At 37.9% G+C, this 26,500-nt stretch overlaps 1 protein-coding gene across 1 annotated transcript; it reads left to right on the forward strand.

Annotated features, from left to right (window-relative positions):
• The first annotated feature begins 1,393 nt into the window (after positions 1–1,393).
• LOC122817222 (actin-binding Rho-activating protein-like) lies at positions 1,394–20,507 on the forward strand. Its single transcript, XM_044090441.1, has 2 exons — positions 1,394–2,012; positions 17,136–20,507. Exons 1-2 carry the CDS (start codon positions 1,440–1,442, stop codon positions 17,571–17,573), a joined length of 1,011 nt encoding a protein of 336 aa, XP_043946376.1. The 5' UTR covers positions 1,394–1,439; the 3' UTR covers positions 17,574–20,507.
• The last annotated feature ends 5,993 nt before the right edge of the window (positions 20,508–26,500 follow it).

Below are 26,500 nucleotides of genomic sequence, written 5' to 3' on the forward strand. Positions count from 1 at the left end.
TTTAGCACATATTCTGTATAGTATTGGTATGTTTTTAGCACATATTCTGTATAGTATTGGTATGTTTTTAGCACATATTCTGTATAGTATTGATATGTTTTTAGCACATATTCTGTATAGTATCTGTATGCTATTAGAACTCTACCATTGCTGTTGCTAATTAGTTTCTATTAACTACATATATTCTATCTTACACTGTCATTGTAAAGATTGCCAATATCACCCAGGTGGTGCCTGAAAAGGGTCCTTCGCCAGGGCACTTATCTGACTAACAAACATAAAAATAATATAAATATGCAAAACATTGTGGCTCTACTGAAACAGAGTTTTTTCATATACAAATAAATGGATACCTTTAAAAATGAGTAAAAGTAATAGTTACTAATATCCTTATCATGTCAGAAGGATGGTAAGGAATTGTTAGACTTGTCCTCTGGAACTGTAACAGCGTCTTCAGTTCTGCAGACACAGAAATATAATAATCTGTTCTATAATGAGCCCTCAAATTATAGGCAACAATGCATAGTAAACAGGTGTTTCTAGAGAGTTACAAAGATTTTATCATGCACAAGCAAGTGTGCATCATTTCATTGCATTTTTCTGATTTAAATGAGGCAAACCATGATATCAAGGTAACAGTTTAAAAGTTCCACATATATGTATCTTTAACTATCTATCTATCCATCCATCTATATATATATATTATAGCTGGATATATTGATGAACTAGCACCAAGAAACACAAACACTATGCAAAAAGTAAGGCAGGTAGCGCTGAACTTCCACAGCAGCTGTGGAAGTTCAGCTCTACCTGCCTTACTTTTTGCATAGCTGGATATATATTATAATGTCAGCCTAAAAGTTTAGCTGCTAAATATCATGTAAACACATTTTATAAAGACTTGCTAAAGACTCAAAGGGAAAAATAAGCATTTATTTACAGTGGGCTTTCCTGCCATTTGTTTTGCCTCTGGATCCCACATTGTGGTGCTGTTATTTAAAAACAAAGCATATATAACTAGCTGAATTCACACTTAGGCAGTCATAGATCTCAACAATGAGAGATGGTGGCAGTGAATGGGCCTTGCGGGATATAGCTAACATAAGGGAGAGATTTGTTTAGGTTATTAATTGATATGAATAGAGAAAGATGCCTCTTGGAATTAATACCTTGTTTGTATGGCAGAAATAATGCACCTGCCATTGTGATGGAAAAACACATCTCCACTTGGGAAGACTGCAAAGACTGCAGGGTATGCTGACATCAAAGAGTGTGAAGTGTGATCTCTGAGTAATGCCGATACCACGCATAACTCAGTGACAACACATCCGGAGTATGGCTCTATTTAAGGAGCTTAAAGACAGATGCACTTTGTAATACCAGCACTAACTGTAGCGTGTGAAGGACTCAGCCCTTTCAGATTCCTTTCAACACTAGAAATGAGTAGTGCGGCAGAAGACCATAAGCCCTGTGGCAGAGTTGTGAAGAAGCCAAAGTGTGCCACAGCGGTGGGCAACTTGACCAAAAACTGGCAGCAATGGGCAAATGAACATTCTCTGAGGCAACAGGCTGCACCTACAGGCTGGGTTCCCGACTCTGTGATAGAGACCAAAGCAAAAGGAAACTGCACTTCAAGTACCAGTCAAATCAATGAAAAAAACCTCTGCAATGATTTGATTCAGATCCCAACTAGAAAGACTAAATGTGACCAGAATACAAACAATTCTGCAACAGTTAATCTTAATGACAACACAATAACAGCTGGACACCAGATCAATAGACTGCTGGTTCCCAAGCTCCTGCAGTCATGGACTCCACCTGAAAGGGAAGCTAAAAAGATGCTTAGCTCAAGAAGCAGCAGCCTGGACACGGAGGACAGCGGAATCGGGGAAGAGATTTCAATTAGTGATGCTGAGGAAGAAAGGAAAAAGAAAACCTCCAACGAAGATGATTTTAAAAGGGATTCCTTAGCTTTATTAACAAATAAAGTAAAGGACCGCATACGCCCCAGGGTAAGCTTCACAAATTTTTAACTGCCCAAATGCATGAGTCTCACAGTTTTATCTCCCACATAAATATAAGTTCATTTGGAAAATACACAGCACCAATTGAGCTAGAGAAGTTAAGTACTCAGAAAAGCTACTTTAAAATAGCACAGAACATATTGTCCCCCAAACATGAAACACTGCCTGGAAATATTCATAGAAACAAATGTTTCTGCCATTTGATTTCTATTTCTTTCAATAAACCAGGGCATTACAGAGTGTTAGCAAATAGCCAACAGTGTAGTGCCCAGAAATAAAAAGTTTCTGAATACACTGTTTTTATTTTACTAAAATGATGAAGACATGCAACTTTTTATTACTCAGGGCAAGCCTGAACACACAGAGACAGGTTCTAGTATGACTGTTGAAGTTAAAATATATCTTTACAGTCACGGTGAACAGGATGCCACGGTACTAGCTCAAGCCTTATAAAAATATTCATGTCGAACGTCATAGACTTGGCCTGACTAGAGCTTACATCTGCTCAGAAAGTTCAAACCCAGTTTATAGCCTGACATGAAATGCCAGCATTTCTACTTCAGTGTCTCAGTAATGAAACTATGACCTTAATGACCTCAGAATATATTTTTAAACAACAGCAGTTTTGATAAAAAAAAAACGTTTTTTTTAAGAATAGGAACCATAGTCAAAAAAGCCTTTTACTGAAAACTGGTGTTGTATAAAAGACATGTAGTGTTTTTTCCCTGAAACTGACAATACTTATTCCTATTTCTTTACATGTAAAACAATCGATTTACTGTCAATGTCCATGGTACGCCCTATGATCGAAGAATACCACGGTGTCTGGATCCAGACAAGGAGAAAAAGTATAAGGAGCTGTTGAGATGACACATCAGGTCTGCTTCTGACTGGAAGCTGCCTGAAGGCACAGGAAACCACAGAAATCTCATTTGTTCATCAGTCATAGTAGACCTATACAGTTTCTTAATGGGTTTCCAGGGGTCTAAACTGGGCCGATGTATGTTAACATTCAGCACAATTCTGTCATCAGTATTTCTAAAGCTTTTGTAGTTTTATTATGACATCTGCTCCACAATGTAAACCAAACAAACCCATATAAATCGCATACATGTAGAGTGTGAAGCAAACAAGACACATAAATGACACATCCGTTTTACAATTTAAACCAAACCATAACTCTCAGTTAACTGGAACTCACGCAACTGTCAAAAAAAAAAAAAATCGAAGAAATACAGTGCAATCTTCACTTGTTGCACCCCCCCCCCCCGCATACCTTACGTTTTTAGAGCTTTAGAGTTTTAAAAAGGAAGATGGGAATAAATTCCCTCTGTCCCCAACCTGAGAACAAGTCAAATCAAGCAAATAGTTTAGGGTACAGTACTAGTCAGGCCTATTTTTAATAGTAACTCTCAAGCAACTAGAAACTGCAGTTATCCGGCATATACCAATCCCCATGGGTGCCGGTTAACTGAGAGTTTACTGTAACCAGATACTCATCAACAGATGATGGCATAATAGCCTGTTCTGCTAATTTTAATAAACTAGGTTGCCCCCTGGTAGTTGGCTATTGATATACATGCATATACACATACCTACCTACTTACAGACATACAAATATACATACAAGTATACATACACACACACATACAGGCAGCTTGTACTGCTATTATTGTTTGCATTTATGAAAAAAAAAATACAGATTGATAAAGTACCATATGAGGGACGATGTATACGTATGTAAATGTGAAGGGTCACTAGGGCTATAGGAGCAGCAGGCGTTTCTTCATGAAACATAAAATTCTTGAGGACTTTGTATTATTGTAAGGAGTTTTTTATACATCAAAATTAAGGAAGACTGTTGTACAAATGTAGATTTTATGTATCATCTTATAGTGAGTTTAAGCCACAGCACTTTTTTTTTTCTAGAGTCAGATATCATATTTTTTTATGTATGACACGTTACGAAATCAGGAATATCCTGTAGAATACTAACAGGAAGCAACAGTCTGGTTAGATATACAACTCTTTTAGTGAAATGTGTTTATTTAATGGTTTACAAGGCAGCCTATATTTCTGAAGACTGTATTTTCTCCTCCTCTTTATAAAATTACTTTATACACATATGAAACCATGTTTAGCAAATACTTTATCTTAAATGTGCAGTACTTACTGTGAATTCATTAATTACAGCAATCATGCAGAAGTGCAGTCAAAAGGCTTGAGAGTATGAGCCATACTCTTTCGATTTGCTTTGTGTTTCTACCTTTTTTCACCTCAAAGATGTTACTTGCTTGACTTGCATTTTAAATGTCTATTTGCTTTGCTTCCTGTTTCACATTTTTCCTTCGTCAGTTCTATCTTACTTTGATAACAGTTACCCTCTTATAGGCAGCCATGCCATTTATTAAAGTTTTACACTTGTTCATTAGCACTTTTCCATTGAACTCCCTTCTGAGCTTTCCCGGGTCCTGCTACCCATTTGAAACCTGTTTTACTGTAAAATTATCTGTATATTTTAATTTCACCATTCCTTTCACAAATATAAGGATTCCTTCAGTGTACCTTTCCTCCATGTTCTTTGTACTCACTTTGTTCAGACTGTCTATGTTACCTTGCAGACCCTTAATTACCCTTTTCACCCTTAGTTGCACCCTGGTTAACAATATAAAACTTTTCATTGGATAAGGTCACCAGAAATGTCCTAACAGTAGCCTGTAATTATAGATTTTACCTGACCTGTCTTGGAGGATATTGTCCTTGCTTTGCATCCCAGAACATTTTTAGGCTACACCTGACTTTTTCCACATGAACACATCTGTTCCTAACCATGATCACAAGTACTTCCAGGCATTTCTCTTCCATGGTACTGTCAACTTTACCCTACCAAATGATGCACCTTTTTTGGTTCTTTGCTTTCAACTACATGGTATGCTATTTTATGGCAATGAACCCCAGCTTCCATATTTTCCAACATTCCCACCATCTGCCCAGTTTATCCATTAGCACGTATCATATTGTGAACTAAAACTTCCATTACAGTGTCATTTATTAACTGGCCAGTTTTACTTCTGCCCTAGGACACTTATCAGGCATGCAGTACCAAAGCAGCACTGCTTCTAACCCAGACTGGACATGTCCATTGTTTATCAATATTGTCATTATCGAGTGGTTTTAACACTATCCTTCCTTTCTGCCTATCTGTTACCAGTTCAAAGCCTGTTTCCAACTCTTTGCTATTGCACTCCCAGCTTCTAACTTCACTTTACATGCTCTCATTCAGCACAAAATAAAGAAATCTGTTAAAAATCAAACTACAAGATGTATATTCTATCATCTGGGTCTAGTTGCATGGTTACATGCTGTTAGGTCCAGTCCAGCATGATATGCCCAAGCTGGCCGTATACCAGTGCCAGCCACTGCTTTCCAAGAAGGTCATCAGTGTCTTTCCCGTTCCCCTTTGAGCCTCCTTACAAATGGTATAAAGTTTATGGGCCTCTCGTTTTCTGGTTCATCTAATCCAGTCAGATTTCTGTGGCAATTCCAAGAGCTATGATGTCCTTGTTTGGGAAAGTGAGACTGAAGGTAGAGATGTAGGGGACATAGAGTAATTGCAAGGTTGTGGCACTTCTCACATGTCCTCCTTCCTCTAAGGTACAGCAGCCTTGGAGTTAGCATATATAAGTAGCAGAGGGGTGGCAAGTGTAGAGTGTATTGTGTGTTTGTGTGTGTGTGGGGGTGAATTCTCCATGAAAAATGGGGTTTGATGGTTTTATAGCGAGCTTTGATTCTTTCTGCTTTCATCTAGCAATCACAATTTACATTTTCATAGTTGTAGATCAGACAGTTATAGTGGCACATTTCTAATAGGCCATGGATGGGAAACTGGAAATTATGCCAGGGTCTGGCCCCTATATCTCTGGTAGACAGAGGTAGACAGTATTGTCTAAATTAACTACCCCTGCACATAATCTCTAGAAACTTCCTAACTAACATATCCCCTCCTAACAAATGCCCATGATACATAGGGATATAATTGGGTTTATAAAGCCCCTGGTGGTCATTAGCCTAGTATATATCTATGAACAGATATTACCAAGTGATAAAGGTTTATAAAGGCCCTGGTGGTCATTAACCTAATATATACCTATGAACCGATGTTACCAAGTGATAAAGGTTTATAAAGGCCCTGGTGGTCATTAGCCTAATATATACCTATGGACCGATGTTACCAAGTGATAAAGGTTTATAAAGGCCATGGTGGTCATTAGCCTAATATATACCTATGAACCAATGTTACCAAGTGATAAAGGTTTATAAAAGCCCTGGTGGTCATTACCTAATATATACCTATGAACCGATGTTACCAAGTGATAAAGGTTTATAAAGACCCTGGTGGTCATTACCTAATATATACCACTGAACCCATGTTACCAAGTGATAAAGGTTTATAAAAGCCCTGGTGGTCATTACCTAATATATACCTATGAACCAATGTTACCAAGTGATAAAGGTTTATAAAGGCCCTGGTGGTCATTAGCCTAATATATACCTATGAACCCATGTTACCAAGTGATAAACGTTTATAAAGGGCCTGGTGGTCATTAGCCTAATATACCCATGAACCGATGTTACCAAGTGATGAAGGTTTATAAAGGCCCTGGTGGTCATTACCTAATATATACCTATGGACCGATGTTACCAGGTGATAAAGGTTTATAAAGGCCCTGGTGGTCATTAGCCTAATATATCCCTATGAACCAATGTTACCAAGTGATAAAGGTTTATAAAGGCCCTGGTGGTCATTACCTAATATATACCTTTGAACCGATGTTACCAAATGATAAAGGTTTATAAAGACCCTGGTGGTCATTAGCCTAATATATACCTATGAACCCATGTTACCAAGTGATAAAGGTTTATAAAGGCCCTGGTGGTCTTTACCTAATATATACCTATGAACCCATGTTATCAAGTGATAAAGGTTTATAAAGGCCCTGGTGGTCATTACCTAATATATACCTTTGAACCGATGTTACCAAGTGATAAAGGTTTATAAAGACCCTGGTGGTCATTAGCCTAATATATACCTATGAACCCATGTTACCAAGTGATAAAGGTTTATAAAGGCCCTGGTGGTTATTACCTAATATATACCTATGAACCCATGTTACCAAGTGATAAAGGTTTATAAAGGCCCTAGTGGTCTTTACCTAATATATACCTATGAACCCATGTTACCAAGTGATAAAGGTTTATAAAGGCCCTGGTGGTCATTACCTAATATATACCTATGAACCCATGTTACCAAGTGATAAAGGTGAAAGGTGAAAAAGAGCTTGTATATTGGAATATAGCCCTCAGGTTACTTTAATCAAACAGATATTAAGAAGGTATTGGAATATGCTAACAGTAGATGAGACTGTAAGGGATTTAGTGGGAGATGCACCTATATTTGTGTACAAGATGGGAACCAACTTGAAGCACATATTTGGAAGAAATAATGAAAATGAAGGTAGTAGAAGCAAAGCTATTGGTACTAAAAGTGTGGTTGCTGTAGATATTGTCAGTACATATCTGAGGAGGAGAGTTTCATTCTTGAGAACATTAATAGGACTAGAATAACATTCAAAAGAGGGAATTGCAATACCAAGCTTATTATATACATGGCTATATGTCAGACATGTAGGAGTTTTTATATAGGTAAGACTGAATGAGCATTTAAGAGAAGGATATATGAGCATTTATATGCAATAAAGAAAAAAGATTGCAAAAATGCTTTGTTCAGGCATATAGAAGCCACTGACTGCAACCACGATTTTAAATTTGCCATTATTGAAAAAGTACAAATAAACACAAGAGGAGGTAACCTGAAGTTATTACTGTCTGAAAGAGAGGTAAAATGGCAAATATTGACTGATGCGTCCACCTCACCAGGATTAAATGAATATATAAGTATAAAACCCATATTGAAAATGGTACAATAATCAGTAAGGCTTAGCAGAGAAATATTTTCACAGTTTATATTAGTTAGCAGGATATATTTTAGTAATCAATAAGACACAAGTAGGATTGTATAATTCGATAAAAAAGCAAATTCTTTATTCGGTTGTTAGGTGATAAAAATCCAAAGGTCAGCAGAATGAGAAACAGCAATATCAGACAAGCGCTTTCGCTTGGGTAATACCAAGCTTTATCAAGTCAAAAGTCAAGTTTTTGACTTGATAAAGCTTGGTATTACCCAAGCGAAAGCGCTTGTCTGATATTGCTGTTTCTCATTCTGCTGACCTTTGGATTTTTATCACCTAACAACCGAATAAAGGATTTGCTTTTTTATCGAATTATTGTCTTCACTGACGGTCTTGGAGTTTTTTCCTGGTTTTGTGTGGCTTACATTTGGTTTTCCCAGGATTGTATAATTATTTATGGAGACGAAATACTACATGAATTATCCACATTTGCATAGGTATTTTATTCCATTACGAATTATTGAACTGTTTATGTATTAATTTATATTATTATTCATTTACTTATTTATTTAATTATTTAAGTATTTAAGAATTTATATACGAACTATTGAGTCGTATTTACGAAAAGAGTTTAGTTAGGTTTTACATTAACTTATTGTCATAATATTATATATTCCCATGGTATTGTAGGTATTATATATTTTTACAGCATATTTTTACAATATATTTTTGCAATGGCTTTACATAAAGATTTTTATAAAGTTTCTATATAAGAATTTTTTATGGTTTTAAAATAAACGTTCAGACATTGTTGTATTGTATTATATGATTTGTATTACATATATTTATGTACATCCCCAGTGTTTTATAAACAAATATTTCACGTAAAGGAAGTTACATTTGGAAAGAATACACAAAGCATATTTTTAGTATTAATTATTTAGTAGATTATTTAGTCGATTTTTAAGGTTGGATTGAGGAATATGTATTTATTATTTATTTATTATACAGAATTATACAAATTGTTTCTGGAGTGAAGTTTGACGTCAAAAAAGATATAAATTGGTTCAGTTAATTGATTAATTGATCCTGAAGAAATCCACATACTGGTGGATGAAAGAGCTAGAGCAGTTATTTGCCTGATTTATTTTTATCCTTTTAGTATTGTCGTTTATGTCACAAAGTTGTTGAGTGCTATTTGTTCACAATAAAAGGTCGTATTATTGTTTATTAGCATGTTTCTCCTTCTGAGCTTATTCGCATTTAGTTCCAAGTGATAAAGGTTTATAAAGGCCCTGTTGGTCATTAGCCTAGTATATATCTATGAACCTGTGAAGTATTTCATCTTTCTGGAAAGTTTGTAACACAGCCCATAATAAGGACTTGTCAGATGCATTACAAGACTGGACGTATTTTGACATACCTAATTGCCCTGACATACCTCAGTTTGTTAGCAGACTATCCCAGAGCGAAAGATATACAGTGCTTGCTTTATCTGGCATAGCTTGAAAACACAAGACTTGAAGTATACTATACTGTTCCTCATCACCAGCAGCTCTGTTCAAGCACTGTAATACTTTTTCTTAAAAAACCCAAGTCCAAATAATTATTATTGTGCACTGATTTCATTAAATGTTGACATCCAACTGCTTAACCACCAGGACAAGAAGAATACAGAGCTTAACAGAAAAGCAACAGAGATATGGGCTATGTCTATAGTATACCTGGTAGGGACACATCACTATTCTGAGTGAGCTTGTTTACGAAATGTATAGAGCTATTACCACCTGAGTTAGCAAGGATGGTCCAAACTAGAATGGTGAATTCAAAACACACAGAATAAAACTCAGAGGCACACAAGTGCTTGCTTACTTGTATGAAATAAATGCCTTTGGACTCCAAGGTGCCACAGCAAGGTGCAGTCAGAAACTGAGGGAGCACAGTTATTTAGGGGACACAAAGTCCTGTATTTGAAATGCTGCGTAAAAGAACGTTAATCTTCTCTTTCTTTGGTGGTGAGAAAGTTATGTTCAGTGTAGATATCAGTGGCTTTGGGATGTGTAGTAGTCAGGAAATCATTATATGTTGTGGAACTTATAATCAAAAATATGGCAACTAAGTCCAAGGAGGAAGTCATTGTTCCACTGTATTCAGCATTCATCAGACCTATTATTGAGTACAGTGACCCCTTTGTTATCTACCTAACCAGGCATATCCAACAACTGGGACATTAACAATGGTTCCTGAATAAAAGAATACAGCGCATAAGTAACATGTCTTATGAAGAGCACCTCAAGGACCTATCCCTGTATTCTGTCTCCTACAGGCTGTTGAGGGGACATCTATGTGTGGCATACAGGGCATTGTCAGACCCATCTTTGATAGACCTCCTGCATATCTACAAAACAAACAGCACCAGAATTGCCCATTCTAAAGACTTAAACCTTGCCTGTGATATAAATAGGACCTGCTGGAGAGATAGGTATGTATCACAGAGACTACCTTATCTATGGAACAGGCTCCCCATCCATGTGAAGCAGAGTTCCTCCCTAACCCAATTCAAGTGTAACTTGGACAATTGGATGGGAAACCAGAAATCCATCCCTGGTTTGGCACCTCTGTCTCTAATGGACACAGGCAGTGTGTAAATTGTTCGTCTCCCAGGCCTCTGCTTACACTTATCAAGGGTAGCAGAACTTGTCAGAGATTTGGGATGCATGGCTAGGCTTAAAAAGGCCTTAGTGGTTATTAGCTTAATACATACTTGTGAACCTAAGAACCTATGATGCTCTTACCTCATTTCTGAGCAGGAGACATATTCTGCAAGAGCTTGGAATCACAACAGTACAAGGGAGGCTTATGCAATAATGAAAAATTTGTAAGGAGTAGTACTATTTCAAAGGTTAATGACCTGTCACATTTCAAATGTGTCACAGTTACGTGGTAAGAGACAAAGATGAAAATACTGAAAAAATGTATATTTTTGTGGCTGTCTGTGGTGTTTTCACAACAAATGTATTCTGCTTTTGTGACCTTTGCCAGCAGGATAGAATGAGAAAGCTGAGTGGTGGGGCAAAGAAAAGAAGCTTAATGGAATGAGGGGGGTAACTAGCTCTGTAAAGGGACAATGCTTACAGAGGACCATGCCTAAAAGTCTCCTTTATACCACAGGGCTTACATAACCACATGGACCAATCACTGTGACTCCACATTTCTTATGACAGAAGTGGCATTCTCCACAATTATGTTGCAGATCTGTGACAAACAAATGAGAGTCAGTTAATGAGCATTAAGGCAACTTAAGGCACTCGATAAGGAAAGTTAAAAAGTGAAACATTAAAAAACTGAAACAGTGTGTCATACAAAACATATTTTGAAAGGAAATTTCTCTTTTCTTCTACAAAGATATTTCTGAATGTATTCATTACCTCCGCTTTCTCATTAATCACTTTTTCTAGACAGTATATGTAACCACAGCAACCTTTCACCATCACCTGCCACTGCTGAACTGGTATAAGCTCCATTACCATTACATCTTGCCTCATGACTGAACTGGTATACATTCCCTTACTATTAGCTCTTGCCACATTACAGAACTGGTATAAGCTCCCTTACTATTAGACATTGCTATATGGGTTCAATTCTCATGTAGTTCCCCTTTCTGAATGGGTATCTGCCCTTTTTAATGGACAGATACTGGTGCAGAAGACATTGTAGCTCCTAATCCTGGCATCACAGAAAGTAGAGGGACCAGATCTTCACCTGGGACTGTCTACATATTTTTTTTCCATTGATGATGGCACACAATTACATTGTACCAGACAACAATTTAAATTCTGATTCCATACTAAATTTTGTTGCATTTGTTCCTACACAATTAGTCTTTAATTAAAAGAATACTAGCTTTATGGAAAAGCTCCTCACAAGCCAGTATATAAAGATAGTCAGTGGATACCTGATGTTCCTGATCCCTAACTAGTCTTACTACCTTACCTAATGTTCTTCAGCCCTAGCTAGTCCTACTACCTTACCTGATGTTCTTCAGCCCTAACTAGTCCTACTACCTTACCTTATGTAATTCAGCCCTAACTAGTCCTACTACCTTACCTGATGTAATTCAGCCCTAACTAGTCCTACTACCTCTCGATCAGATCTCTGCTGGAGGTGCTCACATCTAATATGGAAGCTGCCTATGCACTAGTACAGTACCTGAAATATTTGTCACTGCATTCAGATTAAAGGTGCATTTACAAAAATTTGTCTAACGAGAAAGCCTACAGAACTCCTCAGTGATTCCGAACCATTTAACACTGTGGTTTCCATGCTGTTCACATAATGGAAGCAAAGGTCCCTAGTAACCATAGCCATATAATTTACTTATTTATATATTTGACATTTGTTGACCGGGAATGTCCAACTGAGCTGGTGCCCTTTTTCAGCGGAGGACAGTGAAAATAGCTCCACAAAAAGTAAAAGAAATTTAACATAGTGGTTTAACAAAAAATAATAACTTTGCATGAACTTTACAACATTAAAAAGAGAAATGTAGAACTGAATACACTTGAATACAAACAATAATGCTGTGAATTGACAGTGTGCAAAGTTTTCTGTTAGCAGTTGAGAAATTTAACATGAAACCCATATAATTATTTACATTAGATGAAGAGACGATAGAGATGTGAAAATACAGAATTTAGGAAAGGTCCGATATTTTTGTGAGAAGGTGTAAGGGGGTAAAGGTAGTGAGAGCTGTAGCAACAAGACGGAAATTAGTGTAAGAGCCAGGAGTAGACCAATTTAGAGGAGGGTGAGAGAAGAGCACAACATTGAGAATTCAGAGGAAATACTGCTGTTGTGAGTATTTTGAATACTTTGGGTTCACTAAAAAAAGTAAATCAATCATGTCTAATAGAAAAGAGTACATGATAGATCCATATTAAATACGTTTGCAAAGTCCAGCTAATATATCTGCAAGCTGTCAGGAGCCTGATGAATTACTGATTAGCACAGCCGATTGGCTAGACTCACAACGTAAACGTCATATGTCACATTGTAAACACCATGTGGCTCGTTTCAGATAGTATTCTTTGGGTTTGCCAGTTACATAGATTGCTGACTGGTTAACTGGGTTCTAAAACTTGTTAAGATTACAGTTAGTGGTTGACCTGTAATTAGTCAATTATAACAGTTCAGTGGTGATTTCACTTTTGTTATGGTCGTGCGACCATGAGATTGGCATACATAAGTACGGCGTGGGGGGTAAAACCTCCTCTTATGTAAATGGATAACTTTTTATTGATTTGATTTTTTTAAGCTGTCTGAAATAGAAATTAGATCTCAGACTGCAATGAGTATGAATTTCTTATGCATTTTGCTTATTTAGGGGTACATTTAATATCTGCTTTTGATTATAGATGTTGCAGACAAGAATAAAGCGTGTATGGGTTTTCTTCTAACTTGTGGATTTTGATGTTGAGTTGTCTGATTAACTGTATCTTTGATGGGTAATGTTTTCCTTACTATGGTACCAATGGTTTGTGCAGTTATCTAGAACTATACTTTTATGGACGTGTCTTGTGCACATTGTACAGATGGTGCTAGGAAAAAAATTACTAAAATAAGTTACAAAAAGGCATCTAATGGCTGCTAAGGAGACAGCCAACCCATTATTCAAAGGCCAGGCAACAGTGGCTATACGCAGTCTATGGGTATAAATGAGGAAGAACATTCATTATGGATGCAGTCACTCGGGAATTGGTTACCGGTGAGAAAGGTAAAGGAAATGTAGGGAAGTCCCACTTTACTAAGAAGGAGGTGGAACTGCAGAAAAACGATCCTGCTAGAAATGATATGAGCAGTCTCCTTAAGTAAATTTTAAGGACAGAACAGGACAAACAAATAAAAGGAATGCACAGAGAGCAGAGTATATGAAAAGGGTAACAGCTCACTAGCAAAGAAGATTGGGGTGACCTAGTACAGTGAACAGAGCTGATGAACTTTAATATTCTTTTTGCATTCATACTCATTGCTGTAAGCTTCATGATGCAGTGCCATGGAAATGGTATCAGAAGGCATATTGTATGATGCAGTGCCTTGGAAAGGGTGTCAGAAGGCCTACTGCTTGGTGCAGTGTCATGGTAACAGTATCAGAAGGCCTGCTGTATGGTGTAGTGCCATTGTAATGGTGTCAGAAGGCCTATTGTATGATGCAGTGCCATGGAAATTGTGTCAGAATTATTTTATTATTTTATTTATTGATGTTTGTTAACTGGTTTCGTCCATCTGGGTTAGTAGCCCATTTTCAGTGGAGACCCGAGGAGAAAAGCTCCGGTTAAAAACAATTTACAGCATGTGGAGATTTAACAATACAAGAATAATACTATTTCAATACAGGTAAAAAAAAAAAAGAAGAAAAACAAGTGGAGAGAAAAAAAATACAAACAGCAATTCAGAAAAAAATAGCAAAGTCAGTAGCTATAAATGGGTTTTCATTCATTGTTAAGAAATTACAATTTCTGGATAAGTACCCGTAGGTCATACAGAGAAAAAAGGTTGGGACTAATACAAGTGGATTGCAATGGGAGTGAGATATAAAGAAAAAAGGAGGAGTTAGGTAGGGTCCTGACAGGGGCAAGTTTTGTTAAGCAGATAGAGCTTGAGCTCTATCTATGGTGCAGTGCCATAGTAACAGTGCCAGAAGGCCTACTGTGTGGTGCAGTGCCATAGTAACAGTGTCAGAAGGCCTATTCTATGGTGCAGTATAGTTTTAGGTTTATCTGCTATGGGAATGCAAATTCAAAATACTTTACAATGACAAAAGTAGAAAAAGGAAGCCACTGCTTACTTAAAACTGCATAAACTACTCAACTGCACCCTAGCAGTTTTGTTAACAGTGACCCTAGTACGATGTATTATGTTTCTTTATTTTTTATACTAGACATATTGATATAGAGCAACATTAAGGTATTATTTAATTTTCTAATACCTGCTGTATCCTGTTCAAGCTTTGAAGAACTCAGAGCGTTTCTTGGAATGAAATGGGAACAGGTTATAGAACTAATCCTGGACAGGGTGGTAGACCATTGCAGAGCATTTATTTTCCATTGTTAATTTAGTCCAACTAGACTTAAAGCCTATTTTCAGGGGTGACCTGAGGTGATATTTATACAATTCTGAATAAAGTAATAGTCCTACTGAGTAACAATAAAGAGAGGCATATTAAACAGAGATACATTTTAACAAGTTAAAATTAATAACAACACAATATAGAAGAAATAAAAGTCGGACATATGACCTTATTGTGCCATTTTAGAAAAGCAACAGATGGCATTACCTTATATAAAAATCTTTGTATGAGAGCCATCTGTTAATTTTATCATCTATTACCCACATGGTACTTTTTATTTTATATTTTTGAGAAAGACAGATGTAAAGCCAGATTTTTACTACAGATACTTGATAAATTCCATAAAGTAATGGTTATATATGCAAATGATAATTCCACATTTGGTCATTGTTCTAATATTTCACAACATCATGTTTTATTGCTTTTATCATTTGTGTCATGTGATGAATGAACTTAGATTGCTTTTATTCCATAAATCAGGTTTGCATGTATTATTTATTCTTCTTCCCTGTGGTTATTTGTTAACTTAAAATTGAATGATGTGCCTTGACGTCCAAAGCCCAAGCCATGCATAAGTGTGGCCCAAAAGGTACAGACAGATGATGGCATAATACTTCAGAGAGCTTGGAGGCTGCACACAAAATTTGGTTTAAACCAGACTTCAAGTCATGTTATTTAGTTGCACATTATATAACAGAGATGCAGCTCAAGTCTATGACACAATAATTAATGACAACACTGAAAAGTAAAATCACAAAACAGCGACTTCTAAAACACATCTAAATCCAATATGTACGGAGACATTTCTAAAGTATTTTTGCACCATTCGGTATGCAGCCACAGACCCCCCAACTCACACACACACACACACACACACACACACACACACACACACACACACACACACACACACACACACACACACACACACACACACACACACCTTCTGTTTATGTATACATCTGCCAAAACAGTTCTACCTCAGATTAAGTGAATATACCAAAGTACCAGAATTTTTAATTTTTTATATACATAATGTCACTTGCACATTTGTGATGGCACGTTTTGTAGGTTTACATGGATTTGGTCGTATGGCCAATTGTCGAACAGGCTGTTCTTCGAACTTATATGTTGAAGATTTAGATGTCGAATGGTCGGAATGTCATATAAAATTCGAAATTTGACATTTCCGACTGCTCTACCACCTAAACAAGCGCTACCATGGGTCAAAAGGGGGGGGGTTTGGCATTTCGACATAATTGCATTCGCAATTATGCCGAACTGGCATTCTGTAGTTTGACATGTTGTGTTCGACAATTGGCCGTACGACCAAATCCATGCATACCCTTTTTGTATATATGGTGTGCTTAGTTATATGCCTTCATTGCTGGCTTTTCTGCTATTTGGATATCACGGGCTTTTCTTTTGCAAGATAGATGTTTCCAGCTAAAAGTATAACAAATAAATATATTAATGAATGAATGAATCACTGGCTGTTCATATCCAACCAATGGTGGAAACTTCAGATTGAAAACTCCACTTACCAGGGTTTGAGTCATCACAAGTGTAGTATAAGGCCTAAGGGAAAAATCAAAAAAAAAAAGGAGAGAGAAGAAAAACTTTCATTTTCACTTCCAAGAAACTTCTGAAAACCCCCACTAACTTATCATATCTTTCTTTAACAGACTTACATGTATATCAGTAAAAGGCAATGATAATAGCTGCTAAGAATCAAGGCAAAAAAGGTCTCAGCCCCATAAACCACATGTATTATGTACAAACAACCAGATTCACACACCAGTTTGTTCACTTAACATTAAAGGACTTGTAACAACATGTTCTGGGAAGTTAATAGTAAGATTCACTGTCTGTTTTAGAGCTGGATTTTACACTCGTTTATGGAAACAGAACATTATATTTATCTTCTCTATATGATCACTAAATATAAATTATGCAGTCAGTTTAGATGTCTGAATCACCACAATAATTTTTGTCCATTTGTCTACTTGTTTTTAGGTGAAAATTGCCTCACTGAATGACATCAGGAAGAACTGGCAGAAATGGGCAGATGAGCATATCGAGAAGCAGAAGCTAAACCCTTTCAGCGAAGACTTTGACTATGACTATGCCATGGCTACTCGTTTACAGAAAGGGGACGATGGATACGGAAGGCCTAAAGAAGGGAGCATGACAGCTGAGAGGGCACAACGTGCTCATAAACATGTATACAAAGAGATGGAAGAAATGTGTTTCATAATCCGGCAGATGGGAGTGAAAGGAAAGGACGGCAAGGTGCGAATCAGATTCGGTGACCTTTTCGAGGACTATGTTCGCATCTCTGATAAAGTAGTTGGAATAGCACTAAGAGCTCGTAAGCACGGGATGTTAGACTTTGAGGGTGAGATGCTATGGCAGGGGAGAGATGACAAAGTAATAATTACCCTGCTAGTTTAAAGAAACAATCTCATACTAACAGTCTTATTTTCTAACTAAAATGAAAAAAACATCTTTCAGAAAGAATGAACTTCAGATTTTTATATCTCAAGGGCACTCATATATATATTTATTTTAGACAGTGGCAACTCTTAATGGAATATGTGAATTGTATGTTTTGCTGAAGGCAAGAATGACCAGGTTTGCCTCTCTTTGTGTTTACTTCTTTCCTAAGCAGGTAGGACAGACATGTAATACATATAACCAACTGCCCTTCATGCTCAGGAGACTTCACCTATATGCAATAATAGTATGTGATAATAACTCTTGAGACTTTATTGCAATGTTGCACTTGGATGTAATATAGGATGCTCATGGTAGGAAATACTACTACATAAAAAATATTAATGCAGAGGTGCTCCTATACAGACGGCAGGTTTCGTAACATGTGCAAGTTATTTAATTATTTATTTATTTATGTATGTATTAATTATTATTATTTATTGTTATTTATTAACAAGTGTGTATACACCACTGGTTTCAGAAAGTCTGGACAAGAGGGCTGATAAAGCATGTATTTTTGGATGGCATAACATTCTCTAATTTAGGACAGTAGTTGACAAAGGGGTCTTATCTGATGACCTTAACCAATGGGAGGCTGAATTAAGAAGATCTGAGTAAGGCAGAGTTTTGGGGAGAAAATTAGGGAGGAAGTTACTGAGGAATCTTCTTACAAATAGTATCAAATATGATACTTAATGGATGAGAGATAGAAACGTATGTAAGGTGGGAGCAAGCTTTAGGAATATTTTACTATTATAAGCTTGCAAGCAACGGTGTGACACGTGTTATTGTGAAAGTAGACATGAGGAAGATAGACAGACTACAAAAGCATGTAAGAAACATAGTACATGACTAAACTGCACTGAACCTACTGAGGCAGCGGTTATGGTTAGCTATGTAAACAAGCTCATGGCTGACCATAGGAAAACAGCCTATAGCAGGCACACTGGAGGGTAGGTTGCTGCATATCTGCTGGTCAGACAGAAGGAGGGCAGTGCCACTTTTCAGTGAAAATGTTTCTGAAGTGCCTTTTCAAGGGACAGATTTGCTTAACTTAGGGAAAGGATACCAAAGACTACAGAAAAGTTGAGTTAAGTTGTTTACTCAGGGAAGACAGATAATGAACAACACAGTTTAACATTCTACAATGATGTCATGAGGGTTGTTTGATATAGGCTAGAGCAGAACACATGAAATGTTCCACACAGATATGAATCCAACATTCCAAAATGGAACACACATCTGCCAATAGAATATAACTTTCGCTGAGCTATGGTGACATTGGAGTTGGCCCATTTAGTTGAGGGAGTGTGGGGAAAATGACCTCTGAAAGTAAACTTTTTTTTTAAGCTCATGGGATTATAGGATCATACTTTGGCCTAGCTAACACCCTCCTAGTGTCATTAAAGCCTCATAAACCATAGTGAAAGATGTTTTGTGACCATATTTGCTATGTGTATGGATGAGGATGAACTCATCAACTGCTACAGAGCGGGTCATGTGGATATACAAAGCAAGTGAAGGGGTAATTAGTAGACAGAATTAAATATGGCTGTATGTAGGTAAAGGTAATGCTGTTTGATTGTCTTCTAATGAAGAGAAATAAACTTTATTGCAGTGCAAGTGGAATAATGAAAATACTGCAGTTTGGTAGTAAAAGGTAACAAAGGATTGTAAATTTAGTAGAATTGTTTAAGTGTAAACACAGAGTTCTAGATTTGGCATACACTCCAAATAACTAATCATGTTAAATTTACTAATTACTAGTTTGTATCATTGGATTAGTTCTTATAAAATGAAAAGTTATGCCTATAGCTGTATAGCCTAAATGCAAAAGCTTGAGTTTTAGTTTGCTGTTGCCCTAGTCCAGATTGGTGTATAGCCTCTCAGCCCTAATGAATGAACATAAGGACAGGGCATAGATTTAAGCAGAAGAGGCCAGTATAAGCAATACACATGGTCTGAAGCCAAATCATGTGATTTAAACCATGTGAGATCAACTCAGAAACTGAAGGATGAATGAGAGGCAGCAAACAAGCAAATTAATAGAAATACGTCATATGGAAAAGGAAAACTGAAATGTTGAGCCTACGTTATTCTTACAACTCAAATGTTTTAAGCTTGCAAAAAAGCTCAGAATGAACCTGGAAAGTGATAGTACTCAATGTGTAACAATAAATGTCCTCATCCCATTACATCTCACCGATGTATCACATAACACCATGTGGGTAGTGAATGTTTATCCGTATGTACGCAGATACAGTGGCTGGTTTTGCCAGATGTGACCATATGACCATTGCATTGTAACACATTTTCCTCTCCCACTGTAATCTTAAAGGAGGTAAGCTTGATGAAACTGAAATTTAAAACAGGAAGGATATAATGTGCATCCTTTTAATAAATGATCATGTTATTATGATACATTTCTAATTCCTTTCAAAATGAAAGTTCATGCTATCTTTGTAAAGAGGTGCTGTTATATTAATGCAGTGTGTTTAATACTTTACTGCCTAATGGTATGTGTGTGATTTGAAGGGACAATTTCACATTTATTTTATATTGTATATAAAATGTTTGTTTACAAGTACGTATGTATGTATGCATTAATTTATACAGGTGTTTCAGCATGGGTTTGAATACAATTACAGACATACTCTCAAGAAGACTGAATAAAGTTTTACATTGAATTATTTTCTTAATTGAATAATATATTTATCCCTTTCCATATTACTACATCTGCATCTCTTCTATGTGCTTTTATCTTTTTTACACTAAAAAATGAAATACAGCAATTATATATATACATACATACATACATGCACTCATAGTATTACTAACTAAAATCAATTAAAACGGACTGTGCCATTCATTATAAAGCATTTTAAAAATAAAACTCATTTTGATAACACTTTTATTTGCATTTATTATGTCTACTGACTGGATTTGCGGTGTAAAATTGAGGCCTATAGACTGTGCCTTGTGTGTATTAAAACTGTCCACATTCCAAAAGAGTTGCACTCAGTCTAAATCTGTCCTGATTCTGAGAAACTTGCTGTTAAACGTAAACAGGCTTACACCAGTGAAAAAATTCCAAAAGACCTGCTCTTAGTGTAAATGGTCACTATCAGTGAGAGCAAGTCTTTTGGAATTGGCCCTATATCTCTCTGTATATATTTCACTATGCATTTTATTAAGGTTTTACCCTGTGGCTTCATAAAGTTATACTAGCCACAACTATCTATATTGCTAGAAGGGATATCAAGGCCATAATACAACATAATTTGAAAAATTGTGTGCCTCTGTCTGTCCAAAAGAGTGATCCACAGAAATTTTGACTACTGACTGCACTATTTTGGATGGTTTTGAGTTCAGTTGCTAATTAGTGATACAGGATTACAAACATAATCAAACTGAGAAATTTAATTCTCAGCCCCCTAAATCCTAAGTGCTTGTCCGAAGGTATGCTTTATTTTATAATTTCCGGAATTATGGTTGTTCTTCTGTACTTTGGTGACATGAAGTAGAGTTCTTTAAAATAATTACTATCAGTAAATTTTGTCTGAGGGAAGATTAACTCGGGTGTCTGTTATCTAGCAGTTCCTCCTTCTCTTTCTATAACTGTTAGTATCTCTCCAGAGATTTAACTAGAGTTCAGGAAATGGTGATATGACATCCCTCCTCTGGACCAGTAAACAGGAAGCCTTGATCTTCACACTGACACCAGTGAGGGACATTCACTTGGAACAAAAATAGATACACTCAGTATTTTCAGATGCAGCTTTCTGTACCAAACACAATTTCCCTTAGGAACACACTGGAAGCACGCTCAGTCTAGGGACTCGGTTTCCCTCTCTCTATCCAGGCCCCCAGTAAGACTCCCCACTGGCACAGCTGTAGAGTTGAGTCCTCAGCCAAGTGCTCCAAGCCAAGTCGTCCACTGCCCTCACTGTGAAACCAATGCTCTGTGACCCTGCTCCAGTTAGCTGACACACTCACTCTTTGAGATTTTATTTACACACACACACACACACACACACACACACACACACACACACACACACACACACACACACACACACACACACAAACACACACACCTGGGAAAGGCTGGTACACATGTAGCAGTTATGCCCAGACTATAACTTAGGTACTGCCACCAAAATACTTCAAAGCCAGCTACTCTAAGGCTCTTGCAAGGATACCCAATTATACTGAGTAAAATTAATACTAATACAAATGGTAGTGTTTGACCAATGAGCAAGGCTTTTAACAGTGGCCACAGTGTCACCAAATAAATATAAGCACTTTCCAAGGTTAAAATATTCTCTAAAAGACCAGCCACAATGAGAAGTTTAAATATATTTAATAATAAATAAAATAACATGAAAATACTAAATATCTATTTACAATATACACCAGAGTTTCAATCACAGGAAATATTAAAAATAACACAGATGGAAAGGTTAACACAGATACAGAAAAAAATAATACTTAACTAATCTTCCTATATTTTCCTGACTGATCTAAACATTTACTATTTCTTAATTCACTTACTAGAGCAAGGCAAGATGATGTAGGTGAAGAGTCTTTCTTTGTCAAGTTTCAAAAACAGACTGCTCTGAGACGTCTGTCTTATCTAGTATTAAATCATCATTTCAGTGCTGGATTATAGAATAACATCACATACATCTGGTCATCTGACTGGCTCCCACACTCTCCCCCCATTTACTAGAAACTAAACCAGAATTTAGCACATGTGTGTTACTGCACACACAGACAGAGCTTTGCTAAGATGTGTTATAGCATTTGGAAGCTATAAAACCATTTCAAAACTTTCACCCTTCCAGGGTAGCAATTAGTTCACCCATAAGGACAATACAGTAGGATTCCTATTCCTAGTTTTTATAGATATTTTTGTCTCTGGCTGAAATCAAATCTGTAAGATGCAATCTTTATGGCCTAAATCAGGTAATTTAATTTCAGACTATTTTTCAAAGTTCGCTGGACTGAGATTAACCTATTCTCTTACAGTATCCTATGTTACAATATATTAATTTCAACAGTTACAATACAATCTGACATACAGATGTATTTCTTTTCTGTCCAGCAGAACCCATTGTTTGTACATTTTATTTTTAACACAAGCAGCTCTACAAATACATTTTCAACACAAGCACCTGTACAAATCAGTTCGACATACAAATGACATATCCTTCTTTAAAAAACTCCAGCTAACTATGCTGGCATATGTTACACATCCACTGCCCTACTTCTCCTGGCATAGCTGGCAATCTGGCAATACCTCACATCATCACATCTCTCCCCTTTGAAGACTCAAACTAGTCTTTTCGGTGACCATGGGAAACGTGGCTTGAGGGACATGACCCTGTCTGGGAGCACATTAACCCATATCCTGTCTTGACAGTCCATCTACATTGACATCGCTGACCTCACTATGGTGCTGCACTGTCATGTCATATGCCTGCAACCCTAGGCTCCACCTTAATAACTTGGCATTTTTTTAGCTGGCTCGATGTGGCCATAGATCCTCCTCAGACTCCTCCTGCCACCCACTGCAAATACTCAGCACAAGGTCCTCCCTATCATGGTAAAACTTCATCATGTTAACATGGTATAATTTGTGCCCCGTTTCCTGCCTAGCAGGTTTACTATGTAGTTAACATCACTGACCTTCCTTATCACTTTGAAGTGTCCCTCCAAAGCTGCCTGCAGCTTATTGTTTGTGACAGGAATGGGCGCTATAACCCACAGCATACTCTTAGGCTCAAGCAATCCTGTCATACCAGCCCCTTTTTTTGCTGTTGTTGGGCTAATGCCAGGTTCTCCAGGCCACGCATATGAACTCCCTAAGCCTTGTCCTGAGGTTTAGGACTGATGCCACAACAGACTCTTTGTGGGATTCACATTTACCCACCCACTCATCACAGATAAAATCTAAAGGCCCCCTCACCCTATGCCCATATAGCAACTTAAAGAGTGAAAAAAAAACTGTTGATTCCTGGGGTATCCCACTGTATGAAAACAGCAGATGGGGCAAAAATTTGTTCCACTTTCTTAAACTAGTCTGAAAATGCCTGTAGCATGGTCTTTAGTGTACAGTTTAACCTCTCCACAAGACCATTAGTCTGGGGTGGTAGGGGTGGTCTTTAAATGCTTCACCCCTCAACAATCCCACAGAGAAGCCAGCAGGTCTACATGAAATTGGCACTTCTGCCATTCAGTATTTCTCTTGGGAAACCTACCCTGCTGAAAATCTCTAACAAAGAATTTGCCACCTTTTCTGCCTGATGGAGGATACAGCCAGTGCCTCAAGGTATCTAGTAGCATAATCCACTACCACCAGGATATACTTCTTCCCTATGGAACTTGGGGTACTCAGAGGCCCCACAGTATCTATAGCTACTCTCTGAAATGGAGCCTCAATCACAAGCAAAGACATCAAAGGAGCTTTGACCTTGTCTCCTCCCTTTCCTACTCCTTGGCAGTGGCACAGGTCCTGCAGTGCCATGTTACATCCCTTGCAATCCCAGGTCAATAAACGTTCTGCATAATATGTCTCTTGGTATGCTTTATGCCCATATGACCCGCAGAAGGAATGTCATGGGCTATGGCTAGAAGTGCCAGACAGTAGGCTTTGGGCACTACCAACTGCTGTATTACCTCACCCTCTAGTCCTCCCTCAGGGGCCAACTCACTATATAGTAACCTTTTGTTCCAGTATACAGATTCCCCCTTTCCCTGAGAATGAGGTGCTGCCCTAGCTACCTCCCTCAAGCCTCTTAGTTTAGGGTCCAAGAGCTGAACTTGTCTCAACTCTACCTTTGTGATCCTTCCCAACTCCCCTTCCAAAGGAAGTATGATATCCTCTGACAGTGGTGCCTCACTGTCAGCCTGGGTACTACCACTCATCTCTGCCCTTGCAGTCACTCTGACCAAGGGAACATCAGTACCTATCAAGAGTCGTGGCTCACTGTTAGAGAGTAGCTTCTTCCCTGAAATAGGCACATCACCTCCCTTGGCTTCAGGTGTGGGGTCTGTCTGGGTCTTTCCCAGTCTACTAGTCCCACATGCCTGTCTCCAAGCCTGACTGCATGTAACTGCATGCACACATGGTACGGCATTATCAAAATCATTCCCTATCAGGACATCTACAGGGGTTTCCTCAAACACCTCTACTTGCTTGCTTCCTTTTCCACCTTCCCAGTCATAGTGAACCCTGCCAAAGGCATTTGAAATGGGGCCCCTCCCAAAGCTCTGACTGGAGTGGACTGCCCAAGCAAGTATTGCTCCTTTTTAAACACTGTAGGCTTCAGAATGGTTATGTCAGAGGCTGTGTCTCTCTTAGCAGTAGCCTGTTTTCCTTCCACTAAGATAGGATATACACTCTAGTGATAGTCTGGTACTCCTGTTGCCTCTACACAACTTACCACTGGCATACTGTTATTCTCACTGGCTGGCTCACCCACCTTTTGCTCCCCACCTTGCTTCCATGGACATCTGTATGCAATATGCCCCCACTGGTTACATCTAACCCTCTATCCTGGCCATGAACCTGAACTAGGGGCTTCCCCCATTACTGGTGGACTCTTTTGGGGTAGTTAAGGCTGCCCACCATGGGTTCCCTTGTATCCATGTGCAGCACTGGATATCCCCTTCTTGTGCAGTGTTGCCCTGCTTGCTTAGTATCGACCCACTGTTTTCCCCAACTCATCTGCAGAGTTACACTCCCAGTCTGCAAACCAGATTCTCATGTCTTCAGGCAAAGTGCTAAGGGCCTGTTCCCTCACCAAAATGTCTGCCAGGCTTTCAAAAGTGGAAACCTGACACCCACTCACCCACCAATGAAAATAAAGTGATTAACTCAGTAATATAATCACATACACTTTCATCTGCCTTGCATCTATGCTCACATAACGTTTTAATCTAAGTTTCAGGTGTTACCTTAAAAGATTCCAATAAACATTGTTTTACTTTATTATCGTTTAAGCAATCAGTATCAAACAATGTAGAAAATATCAGTTACAGCTTTATCATGAGATAACGGGGTCAGGAGCCCTTTGTCAAGATTATACTGTTTACATACTCTTTCAAATATATAAATAAAACTATCAAAAGTATCACTCTCTGTAAACTGTGGAAGAACTTTACTGACCTGTTTTGCTTCTGTGGTTCAGTTATTATCTTCCCCATTACCTCCATGACCCTGATGAAGACTCAGCATCTCCTTCTCATGCTGGCACTTTTTCTCATTTTCTTCGCCCTCCAAACCTTGCAGTGACTCATTTTCTTTGACCTCCTCCAAAAGCTGCAGTCCCTCTGCTGATTCTCATTTCATCTGATTTTCCTTTTCTTCAGCCTTCAAATGCTAGAGTCTTTCTGCTGATTCTAATTCCAGGTTTTTGGCCTCCGGTTCAAATCTCTTTAACTCTAAACAGATTGTTAAGTCCTCTGAGGAAAAGGTGAACTGTCCTGTTTCTTAGGGCTGCAAATCCGCATCACCAGCCTGTTTGTCTTCCTGGTTGCTGGTTCTTGCTGCAGCTCCAATTAAGCTGAAATCCTTTCCTCTTTAGTCAGGTTGGCATGCACCAGTCCTTTGGCTTCACATACCTTGGCCAGCTGGTTCTTTTGTCAGCTTGCCATAATTCTCTGCTGACATTTTTGCATGCTTTCCCTGAATAAACTAAAGTAACAAAAATGAATAAAACTGTTGGGAAAATGAAACACTGTATGTTTATCTTGTGGCTGCTGAGACTACACACACCTTCAGTGACAATTGCCTACAGGCTGCAGAAGTTCAATTAATATCCCACCACTAGCATGGATATGTGACATCCCTCCCTAGGCCAGTAATCAAGGAGCCTCAG

This window comes from Protopterus annectens, chromosome 12.part0 (genome assembly GCF_019279795.1).
Source record: "Protopterus annectens isolate FY-2018-M chromosome 12.part0, PAN1.0, whole genome shotgun sequence".
In the NCBI taxonomy this organism is placed as follows: Eukaryota; Metazoa; Chordata; order Ceratodontiformes; family Protopteridae; genus Protopterus; species Protopterus annectens.